This window comes from Papio anubis, chromosome 6 (genome assembly GCF_008728515.1).
Source record: "Papio anubis isolate 15944 chromosome 6, Panubis1.0, whole genome shotgun sequence".
Classification (NCBI taxonomy): Eukaryota; Metazoa; Chordata; class Mammalia; order Primates; family Cercopithecidae; genus Papio; species Papio anubis.
Genome location: NC_044981.1, coordinates 11,167,789 through 11,179,984, shown reverse-complemented (window position 1 = coordinate 11,179,984; position 12,196 = coordinate 11,167,789). Strand labels below are relative to the sequence as shown.

The following is a 12,196-nucleotide window of genomic DNA, read 5'->3' as shown; positions in this document are numbered from 1 at the left end:
TCCGCCTCTTGGATTCAAGTGATTCTCCTGCCTCAGCCTCCCAAAGTGCTGGGATTACAGGCATGAGCCACTGCACCCGACATGCCCCCTTCTGTTTTTTAAACGAAAGAGGAACAGTTAAGTTGGACTTCAGCATAACCAGCCTTGGTTTTCCATTAGCATTATTGCTAAGTTGGCAACGTTGGATAAAATCCACTCTTGGAAACTTTTAAGCTGAACAAAAGCTGCACTATGAGCAGGTGCTATGATAAAGCCAAAACAGTCCTCTAAGTAGAGGGGCTGGTGAAATAGACTAAGGGGAGATCTTCATTTCTCTCCTGGACAATAGTGAGTATAAAAAAAAAATCATATAAGGGCATTAGGAACACAGTGTGTTTTTCTTTAGCAAAGGGCATCCTGCTTTAAAAAGGAAAGTTTGCTATGCACAATACAGTGGCCACTCTATAAAGTGGTTCTGTATGCTCCATGAGGTCCATGCCAACAGACCTCAAAGCAATAGGTTCCTTTTTTAAACCCAAGACAGTGGAGAGACTTCATGGAAATTTTGAGTGCATACTAATCTCCTTTACCTTCACTGCAAGAAATAATCAGTTGTAAGCACTAGGGATTTAAAGCCAAATTGAACTCAGGCATTTTTAGAGCCCCTGGGGAGAAGGGCATTGGTGCATTTGGCTGAGTTCCACCCATTTCAGCATAAGACGGACGTGGAGCATTTTTCACATAGTTTTGTAGGCAGCCTGACGCCAGAGTTTTCACTTCAGAGAAAGGATAACAAGTTGATGGTTTCTTAGGGAACAACCAACTCTTCCTAATTTGCAATGTCTGGTCTCCTCAAAGATGTCGTGGGCAATGCTGACATGGGCACTGTTAATGACCTGACGGGTGGGGGTTAGGCAGAAACAAGACCCTGCGCATTTAGAAGCCCTTGGAAGATTACATATGTTTCCAAATGAGTTAAGTTCAAATAATTTTTTGCTGGTGCTTAGCACACCAATGAAATATGTAGATATGAAAAACAGGAGGCTGTTAGGTAAGATTCATTTTACTGGCACTGGTTCCAGATGCCAGCATCGTGATGAACGCTATTTGACTTCTGACATCCCTTGACGTAGGTACTGTTGGGGATGTTTTCTTTCCTGGTGGAAATGGGAAAATGATTAGAGACCAGAGGTCAGGCGATCTGAACTCTGTTCCCGGTGCCTCCCTGGCTCAGTATTTTGTTTGTTTGATAAGTTAGATCGAAAGCTCCCAGAGGTTTCTAAGGATAGCACAGTTGGAGCATTGGCTTTGTAAAAGTACTCTGGTGAGCTGTGGAATTACAGTTATAATCATCATCATAATGTCCAATGAAGAGGCATACTGAGGAAGGCATGAGAGGAATTTTAAGTGGCTGAACTCCATTTGCATTATTCATTTTACAAATCGTTTCAGAACCTTAAAGCAAATTTCAGTAGGCAGTACTTTACATGCAAAATGCTCCTGTAGGACTTTCATAAGTTACACGCAAGTATCCCTTAAAGTATATTTTAGAAATATGCTTACAGTGCATCAACTCTATCTGATGAACTCTGAGATGATCACAAGGAAGGGTGACAGAGATATTTTAGGGATATGTTTCTCATTGGGATTCAAGAGGGATTTAAAGTTTTACTAACCTGGGCCAGACGCGGTGGCTCACGCCTATAATCCCTGCACTTTGGGAGGCCGAGGTGGGCAGATCACCTGAGGTCAGGAGTTCGAGACCAGCCTGACCAACATGGTGAAACCCCGTCTCTACTAAAAATACAAAAAAATTAGCTGGGCGTGTTGGCGCGCACCTGTAATCTCAACTACTCCGGAGACTGAAGCAGGAAAATCACTTGAACCAGGGAGGCAGAGGTTGCAGTGAGCTGAAATCGTGCCACTGTACTCTAGCCTGGGCAGCAAGAGCAAAATTCCATCTCAAAAAAAAAAAAAGTTTACTGACCTGGTGTCTACTTGTCTTCCTGTTGTGTCTCCTTTCTTCAGTTTCTTTCTATCTTTTTATGAGGGAGAGTTGAGGGATGAGTACTTGGTTAGCAGGCAAGGAGATTCAATGACTCAGGCTTGGAAATTTATATCTTTGTGCCTTCTCTCCCACAGGTGATAACCCCCGTAAGGACAGGCCATGGCTACGTATACGAGTACCCATCCCGATACCAAAAGGACGTCTACGATATCCCTCCTTCCCATACCACTCAAGGGGTGCGTACCAGAACAAGGTCACAAGATGAGAAGAGCTTCTAAGGGTAGCGTTCCTTCAGGGCTGTAGAGAAAATGGAGTTCACAAATTATGTATTAATACACGTCATATAAAGCTTTATTTAGGTTGTCTATCCAGTAGCCACTTTAGCCAATGCTATTTAAATTATGTTTTCTGGATTTGCTTTATCAGGAAATCCTAGTATTTCACCCAAGAGAGCTTATGTTCTACAATTTTACTTCAGAAAGTAGAATTTTTTTTTAAGACAAAATCTTACTTTGTTGCTCAGGCTGGAGTGCAGTGGCTCGATCTCAGCTCACTGCAACCTCTGTCACCCAGCCTCAAGCAACTCTCCTGCCTCTGCCTCAGCCTCCCGAGTAGCTGGGACTACAGGTGCACACACCACCATAGCTGACTAATTTTTGTATTTTTGTAGAGACAGGGTTTCACCATGTTGGCCAGGCTGGTTTTGAACTCCTGACCGCAAGTGTTCTGCCCACCTCAGCCTTCCAAAGTGCTGGGATTACAGGCGTGAGCCACCGCGCCCAGCCGGAAAGTAGAAAATTTAAACTACACTTTAAAGTACAGGCAGTGTAGATATTTCACATAAGATCATCTTTTTTTTTTTTCTTGTTTTGTTTTGAGACAGAATCTCGTTCTGTCACCGGGCTGGAGTACAGTGGCACGATCTTGGCTCACTGCAACCTCCACCTCCCGGGTTCAAGCGATTCTCCTGTCTCAGCCTCCCGAGTAGCTGGGACTATAGGTGCGCGCGCCACCACACCCAGCTAATTTTTGTATTTTTAGTAGAGATGGGGTTTTACCATGTTGGCCAGGATGGTCTCAATCTCTTGACCTCGTGATCTGCCCCCCGCAGCCTCCCAAAGTGCTGGGATTACAGGTGTGAGCCACCGCGCCTGGCCAAAATCATTTTTATATTCAGTCTAAGTTAAAAACCACAAAATGTATAAAGAAAAAAAAAGGGTAATCAATTTGTTATAACATGGAGCACTGCTAAAGATCAAGCTTGTACACAATCTGGTAAATAAATCCATAATTAAGCGCTTAGGAGCATAAAAAATGACAAGTATAAGACATTTCCATTCTGGGTAACTCATGGGTTTCTCTCCAGGTATACGACATCCCTCCCTCATCAGTGAAAGGCCCTGTGTTTTCAGTTCCAGTGGGAGAGATAAAACCTCAAGGGGTGTATGACATCCCGCCTACAAAAGGGGTAAGTGAGTGACTACAAAGCAGCAAAAAGAAGTGTGAGTGTGTGTGCGTCTGTGTGTCGAGGGGCATGGGGTCGGGAGGAGGGTGGGTAAGTAGTTTATTGGAATAGAACAAGAAAGGCAAACCCAAAAGGGGAAAATATAGTCTTGGTGAGAGTAAAGGAAGGAAGCAAAAAAGGAAAGGCTCATTAAAGATAGCTCTAGGGATTTCATATTGAGGAGCCGCAACTAAAAAACATTGGGAGGCCAATAAGGAGAACCCTTTGGCAGGGAAGATAATTAGTTTGGCAAGTACTAATATATATTTGTAGAGGGTTTGTTTTGTTTGAGACAGGGTGTCGCTCTGTCACCCAGGCTGGAGTGCAGTGGTGCAATCACAGCTCATTGCAACCTTGACTTCCCAGGCTCAAGCAATCCTCCCACCTCAGTCTCCCAAGTAGCTGCCTCTTACCTCAGCGTCCCAAGTAGCTGTGACCTCAGGTGCATGCCACCATGCCTGGTTAATTTTATTTTTTGTGGAGACAGCATCTCCCTATGCTGCCCAGGCTGTTTTTGAACACATGGGCTTAAGTGATCCTATTACCTTGGCCTCCCAAAGTGCTGGGACTACAGGCGTGAGCCACCACGCCTGGCCTGTAGAGGGTTTGACAGTTTTCTCAGTCTGTATGTTTGGGTGAACTCGTTTGACTCACTCTGTTACCCTCTGGGGTATGCCTGCACAGAGCACGGTAATCCCTACTTTACAGACAAGGGGACTGTGTTTCAGACACCTATGCAGCTCATTCAGCATCACATAGCTGGTGTAATAACCGAAGAGACCAGGGGAGACCTCCGGTCTTACTCTGCTGCTTGGCACAGATCAGCAGAGAAAGGATACCCAGGAAGTGGTCAGAAATGTAGGACTGGAACACAGGGGTGAGCAATTTAACCAGCAGGGTTGCACATGCAAGTCTACACCAAGAACATGTGGGTGGACACACTTGTCAAAGGACAAGGGAAGTGGCAGCAGAATAGTGGGGAACCTTGGAAGTGCCTAACATGGGGGGCGGGGGAAGGCGACCGAAAAAGTACCAGCAAATAGGACTGAGCACATGGGACCGCATGCTCCCACGAGCCAACACAATAAATAGCATTTTGCTTTCTACTCGCTTTTCAGGTATATGCCATTCCACCCTCTGCTTGCCGGGATGAAGCAGGGCTTAGGGAAAAGGACTATGACTTCCCCCCTCCCATGAGACAAGTTGGAAGGGCAGACCTCAGACCTGAGGGGGTTTATGATATTCCCCCAACCAGCGCCAAGCCAGCAGGAAAGGACCTTCATGTAAAATACAACTGTGACATTCCAGGAGCTGCAGAACCCGTAGCTCGACGGCACCAGAGCCTGTCCCCGAATCACCCACCCCCGCAACTGGGACAGTCAGTGGGCTCTCACAACGACGCATATGATGTCCCCCGAGGCGTTCAGTTTCTTGAGCCACCAGCAGAAACCAGTGAGAAAGCAAACCCCCAAGAAAGGGATGGTGTTTATGATGTCCCTCTGCATAACCCGCCGGACGCTAAAGGCTCTCGGGACTTGGTGGATGGGATCAACCGATTGTCTTTCTCCAGTACAGGCAGCACCCGGAGTAACATGTCCACGTCGTCCACCTCCTCCAAGGAGTCCTCACTGTCAGCCTCCCCAGCTCAGGACAAAAGGCTCTTACTGGATCCAGACACAGCTATCGAGAGACTTCAGCGGCTTCAGCAGGCCCTGGAGATGGGTGTCTCCAGCCTAATGGCACTGGTCACCACCGACTGGCGGTGTTACGGATATATGGAAAGACACATCAACGAGATACGCACGGCGGTGGACAAGGTGGAGCTGTTCCTGAAGGAGTACCTCCACTTTGTTAAGGGAGCTGTTGCAAATGCTGCCTGCCTCCCAGAACTCGTCCTCCACAACAAGATGAAGCGGGAGCTGCAACGAGTCGAAGATTCCCACCAGATTCTGAGTCAAACCAGCCACGACTTAAATGAGTGCAGCTGGTCCCTGAATATCTTGGCCATCAACAAGCCCCAGAACAAGTGTGACGATCTGGACCGGTTTGTGATGGTGGCAAAGACGGTGCCCGATGACGCCAAGCAGCTCACCACAACCATCAACACCAACGCAGAGGCCCTCTTCAGACCCGGCCCTGGCAGCTTGCATCTGAAGAACGGGCCGGAGAGCATCATGAACTCAACGGAGTACCCACACAGTGGCTCCCAGGGGCAGCTGCTGCATCCTGGTGACCACAAGGCCCAGGCCCACAACAAGGCACTGCCCCCAGGCCTGAGCAAGGAGCAGGCCCCTGACTGTAGCAGCAGTGATGGTTCTGAGAGAAGCTGGATGGATGACTACGATTATGTCCACCTACAGGTAAAACAGCCGAACTCATAAAACACCTACGCTCACTCACATGCAGGGAGCCTGAGACAGATGCCTGTAAGGATGTCGGGTTGGACTACCAAAGGAGAGCACACGATTAATGTTAATCCACATGGTTCACAAATTGGAGGGAGTGTTGTAGAGTAGGAAGAACGCTGGACTGAGAGTCCTGAGTACTCACTCAGCTCTAGCCCTTTCTCTGACATTTACTGTGTGACCAACTTATTCAACCTCCTTGGGCCTTAATTTCCTCATTTGCAAAATGAATGGTGTAAGGGGCTGGATTAGATCCCATTGATACCTCAGGTAAGAGGAGACTCACCAAGTAGGATAATAGGCCCTCTAATGATATTACCACCTCTACTTCTATTTGTGTTTTAGGTATAGTTGCATATAATAGTTTATTTGAAAAAAAAAGTTTTCATCATTAAGAAAAATAGAAAACCTTTGCACTAAAGAATTTCTAATACCCCTGCTAGCCCTACTCTGTGTGTGTGTGTGTCTGTGTGTGTGTGTGTGTATAATTGCTTTAAAACTTAGCCCCATCTCAGACTTTCCTAGAGGACCACTGGGCATTAGCTAGTTGTCCTAGGAGCTTAATCTGTGTATGGGACATTGGACAATCACAGTTGGCCTCTTACAATTGGGAATTCCACCAAGCTCCAAGCTGACCTGGGATTCCAACAGCTTTCCCTTCCACTTTGAGGGATTAAAACATTCTACTGGCCAGGCACAGTGGCCCGGGGGCGGTGGTTCACACCTGTAATCCCAGCACTTTGGGAGGCTGAGGCAGGTGGATCACAAGGTCAGGAGTTCAAGACCAGCCTGGCCAATATGGTGAAACTCCGTCTCTACTAAAAATACAAAAATTAGCCAGGCGTGGCGGTGCATGCCTGTAGTCCCAGCTACTTGGGAAGCTGAGGCAGAAGAATCGCTTGAACCTGGGAGGCGGTGGTTGCAGTGAGCTAAGATTGCGCCACTAGACTTCAGTCTGGGTGACACAGCGAGATTCCATCTCAAAAAAAAAATCTACCAAGATCCATTATTTAGGACTAGGCTTACTATCTTATTCTGCCATTCTTTTAATTTGACTGAGAGTCACAGATTATACTGAGAACTATGTAACTATTATGCCAAATTCCCTTGAGCGCGAGAAAGTGTGGCGAGGAGAACTGAGCCTCACCTGGTGCTGAGGAAGGGAGTGGAGAGACAGGATGGAGGCATTGAACATTCACCTTACTCGTTGTCTGACTCTGCACAGTGGGAAATACTGCCTTGGAGCAGAAATCTATAGATGACTTGAGGGAACTGGAAGTGAGAGGTGGACCACATTTAGACCTGCATTTGGGGGTTTACGGGTTCACATATAATCTATGAGAAAAGAACTCAGAGAAGTAGTACATTTATATAGGAGATTTTAAGGGAATCATGAGTAGCTCTCTGAAAACTGTAAGGTGCCCCAGAAAGCTGGCACCCTATATGGCAATGGGCTTTATTTTTCTGCCACCCCTGTCTAGGGTTCACAGTGCCTCACTGAGCATTTGAGATGTTGCCAAGGCAGTGGAAAATAAAGAGTATTTACTCATCTGTCAATGAAATTGTTAGCATAAGTGAATCACAGTGATGACATAATAATGTTCTTTATGTTGAAAATTAACAGGGTAAGGAGGAGTTCGAGAGGCAACAGAAAGAGCTATTGGAAAAAGAGAATATCATGAAACAAAACAAGATGCAGCTGGAACATCATCAGGTAAGTTCAATCAGAGCAAAAGCTGCTTGGTGTTGGAAAGATTTCCCACCTAGTACTAAGGAGAGTTGTAACTTCAAGAGATTATGATTTCGATTCTTCCAGCTCACTGGCAAGAATCAGCTCTAAAGCACGGATTGGGGTTTAAAAGCAAAGAGAAGGTTTATGACCTTGCTAGTTCATCTGGGTGTACCTGGGTTACATCTAAACAGCAATTTTTTAAAGGCTAAACCTGCGTATCTAACATATGAGGACTACTTGGGTTAAGGCATTTGGTCTCAAGAAACAAGACCCATTCAAGCTAGCCTAAGCAAGCAAGTTTACAGTCAAGTCATAGGAGGGGAATTCAGTAACAGAAAATGAAGATATAGCCAGGTCTGGTGAGAACTAGAACTGTACATTCTCTCTCCTTCTTGTACTTCCTTTGCTTTTTTCCTATAAATCTGTTCACTCTCCGCTATTTTCTGGTTTTCTCTGCTTATCTACTCATTTGGCTCCCCTGTAACTTTGCAGAACCCATAAATGGCCACTCAGAACTTCTATAGATGGCTTCTCATCTCAGTTTCCCCTTCTGATGGTTAGCTCCCTTCTCTTGTTCATCAGATTCCTAAGGAAGAGTCTGATTGGGCCATTTTGATTGGGCCATTTCTCTCTTTCTCTCTCTCTCTCTCTCTCTCTCTGTGCGTGTGTGTCTCTACCTCTCTCTCACCAACAACACAAGCCTATGCTTTGGCTGGCCTTGGTCCAATCTAAGGGTACGAGAGCAGAATTCAATGTTTTCAACATATATCCAGGCCCATCTACTGAGGACTTTGGGCAGGGCATGTTCATTCAAAAGTTGGGTATGAGTAGGGCAGATAATGATGAGTGTTGGTAGGACAAGGGCATAAAAATAAAGAGAGATGGATTGAGGATTTATTTACAAGCCTTTCAAGATGAAATGAAGTGAAATGGCATATAATGACATTAAATGGCATGCTGTATTTAGGAAATTTGAGTTCTAATCATTTCTGGCCAACCAACTATGTCAAGTGAGGTAACCTCCCCAAGCTTCAGTTACTACTCTATAAAATGGGAAAGTACCCCCTGCCCATCTAATGGTATGATATATTGATGAACATATTTGCATAAAGCCTAAGATATATAAAATATAATCCATTATGATTAAATATCTTGGAATATCACCTTGTACCTGTTTGTTTGCCTTGGCATCTGGCAAGGTAAGATTGCAGGGCTTTGGGGAACTTGTTGAAACCACAGCAATCCCTAAGAAGAAAATGGATTCTAGAAAAGTAAAGCTGGCTATGCATTTCTCAGAGAAGCTGGGTGAGGTGATCACTGCTCCAGCTCATCCCTACCTCCAGGTGGGAGATTAACTGAGTCCTAAGCTCAGGTCACAGATAGTCCTTACCTGCAGAAGAGAGGTCTCTCCTGAGTCTTAGTGGAATCCCCAGAAATTATTATATTGCAATTTAAATAATACACCACTTGGGAGCAATGAGGAAAGAAAGAAGAAAGCCAGCACCTGATGCATCTGACTCTGGGTGAGACCCCCTTGTTTTAACAGCTCTGGGGGACTAAATATTATGATGCACAATTCCCATTCAGACTTCTTTAGAAATTTTTTTTTCCTTAAGTGCTCATATATTTATATGCATTAATCTTCCTGTAGCGCTGTATCATAACATGTCTATCAATCTTGACAGAAAGAGTAGGATAAACAGAAAGGGGTCATGAATGGCCATTTCATCTGAGCATCCTGAGATAGTCGAGGCTTTCTCCGAGAAGGAGCAAACTGTCAGGGACTTACTTGACAAGGAGGTCACTACCTATGGTTTTCCCTTGCCACCACTCAACATTAATAAACATTTACATAGAGCCTATTACATACCAAACTATTCTAAGCACTTTGTAAACGTTAACTATTTTACCTCCATAACGGTATGGGTAACAGGGCTGCGGTTTAAACCCTATGCTGCCTTCTAGCCAGAGGTTACGAGAGACCAGTGGTCCAATCATAAAAGGTCTAAGCTTGGGGATCATCTTTCCCAACGTGTACATTTTACAATTTAGGAAAGCAGGGCAGCTTGACCCAGGTTGCAAAGCTCACATGCATCTAACAGTTATTAGGGACTAAAATCCCTGTCTTTTAACTCCAAGCCCTGGTTAATTTCCATTGCAACACATTCCCTTGCTCTAATGAGATCTACTTTCGCCTTCCTTGCAGCTGAGCCAGTTCCAGCTGTTGGAACAAGAGATTACAAAGCCCGTGGAGAATGACATCTCGAAGTGGAAGCCCTCTCAGAGCCTACCCACCACAAACGGCGGCGTGAGTGCGCAGGATCGACAGTTGCTGTGCTTCTACTATGACCAATGTGAGACCCATTTCATTTCCCTTCTCAACGCCATTGACGCGCTCTTCAGTTGTGTCAGCTCAGCCCAGCCCCCGCGAATCTTCGTGGCACACAGCAAGTTTGTCATCCTTAGTGCACACAAACTGGTGTTCATTGGAGACACACTGACACGGCAGGTGACTGCCCAGGACATTCGCAACAAAGTCATGAACTCCAGCAATCAGCTCTGCGAGCAGCTCAAGACTATAGTCATGGCGACCAAGATGGCCGCCCTCCATTACCCGAGTACCACGGCCCTGCAGGAAATGGTGCACCAAGTGACAGACCTTTCTAGAAATGCCCAGCTGTTCAAGCGCTCTTTGCTGGAGATGGCAACGTTCTGAGAAGAAAAAAAGAAGGGGACTGCGTTAATGGTTACTAAGGAAAACTGGAAATACTATCTGGTTTTTGTAAATTATCTATTTTTGTAGATATTTTATATGAAAATGGAATATTTTAACATTTTAAGGGTTAGACAACTTTCAGAAATTCAGGGAGCTGGAGAGGGAAATCTTTTTTTCCCCCGAGTGGTTCTTATGTATACATAGAAGTATCTAAGACATAAACTGTACAGACTTGTCCACGTGCTTTTGTATGCCTGTGTATTCATGTTTGTTTGTAGATGTTTGTCTGATGCATTTCATTAAAAAAAAAAAATGAATTAAGAAGCACCTTAGTAAGCACCTTCTAATGCTGCATTTTGTTGTTGTTGTTAAAAACATACCAGCCGGTTATAATATTGTTCTCCATGTCCTTGTGATTCTGAGCCTGGCACTCCCAAATCTGAGAAGTATAGTATATTTGCAAATGTTCACCTTCCAAATCATGAGACATAGCACGACTTATTCTTGTTTTGAAAACTCTTTTCAAAATTGATCATCTTAACACATGATGGCCAAGTGCCCAAAGGCCCTTTTGCAGAGCAAATTTCAGAATATGTATGTGAATCCAAGCTCTGACAGTTCAGGTGCTGGAGGGAGGAGAGACCTGTGTGTTTAGAGGCCAGGACCACAGTTAGGATTGGATTGTTTCAATACTGAGAGACAGCTACAATAAAAGGAAGGCAATTGCCTCCCTGGGGCTGTTCGATCTTCTGCATTTGTGAGCGATTCAGTCATGAGGTTTTCCAAAAGATGTTTTTAGAGTTGTAAAAACCATATTTGCAGCAAGGATTCACAAAGGCGTATCAGACTATGATTGTTCACCAAAACAGGGGAATGCTTTGATCCGCCAGTTACATGTAGAGGCCTTTCTGACTCTTAATATTCACTTTGGTGCTACTACCCCCATTACCTGAGGGAAACTGGCCAGGTCCTTGATCATGGAACTACAGAGCTACCAGGATGTATCCTGCTCTCTAAGGGAATTTATTGCTGTCTTGCACCTTCTTTAAAACTCACAAATGCAGACCTGACACTCAAGAGTGGCTAGCCACACAGCGTCCATCTAATTTTTACAATTTCCTGTGGCCGATGTGTATAACCCCTACCACTATCTCACAGGTAGTCACAGTATCCATTCTATAGTCTGTCTCCTCACACCTGTTAGTATTGACATAGCACAAACACCACAAGCCATCACGTTCTTCATGGGGCAAGCGAAATACTTCTACCCCATGGGTAAACGTATTTACATATTACCAAGAGAAAAAGCACATTATCTATGATCTTTTGGTCCAATTCTTATTTAGCATTTTTATTCCAGCCTATTTGGAAACATGTTTTTAATTGCAATATATGCCTGACTGAATTAAGCTTGCTTGTTTTAAACAACCAAATCATTGGAACAGAAAAGGATTTAAAAAACAAGTATGCATCTCAGAGTCATTAAAAAAAAATCAGTGGAAATAAATGATCATAGAAGGTGCTTTTCAAAACCACTGCTATTACAATTCTCAAAGTCCTACTCTGCCAAAAGAAGACTAAAAGTCATAAGTTACATGACAAGGAAATGTTTATGTGGGAAGAGGGTTGCTGAAAATCAACAACACTTGAAGTTTAAAGTGCGTCTTTGTAGATTTCATTGTATAATGTGTATTTCTTAGAAGATGGCTGACTTGATTGATCTATGCTAAGTAGAGACATTTCACATTTTTAAAACCAAAATGTTCAATCTGTATTACTCTTTGCCATCTTGTATGTAGAGGCTATTTTTAAATCATTAAATTTTTAGATCTCTGTTTTCATAGCCACTGGG

General features: G+C 44.4%; 1 protein-coding gene and 1 long non-coding RNA gene across 4 annotated transcripts in view; one reads left to right on the top strand and one right to left on the bottom strand.

Annotated features, from left to right (window-relative positions):
- The window catches only part of NEDD9 (neural precursor cell expressed, developmentally down-regulated 9), a 203,930-nt gene extending 191,743 nt beyond the window's left edge, over window positions 1–12,187 (top strand). For all 3 annotated transcript variants that reach the window (XM_003897059.5, XM_017957560.3, XM_003897058.5), the window contains 5 exons: window positions 2,122–2,223; window positions 3,354–3,455; window positions 4,610–5,851; window positions 7,521–7,610; window positions 9,835–12,187. In XM_003897059.5, the coding sequence (XP_003897108.1) occupies window positions 2,122–2,223; window positions 3,354–3,455; window positions 4,610–5,851; window positions 7,521–7,610; window positions 9,835–10,344 (2,046 nt within the window). In that variant the 3' untranslated portion in view covers window positions 10,345–12,187. The remainder of the gene's footprint in view (window positions 1–2,121; window positions 2,224–3,353; window positions 3,456–4,609; window positions 5,852–7,520; window positions 7,611–9,834) is intronic.
- LOC116275240 overlaps window positions 1–12,196 on the bottom strand; it is a 106,722-nt gene that overhangs the window by 59,391 nt on the left and 35,135 nt on the right. Inside the window, exon 2 of the long non-coding RNA XR_004184194.1 lies at window positions 2,232–2,284. This is a non-coding gene — a long non-coding RNA (uncharacterized LOC116275240). The remainder of the gene's footprint in view (window positions 1–2,231; window positions 2,285–12,196) is intronic.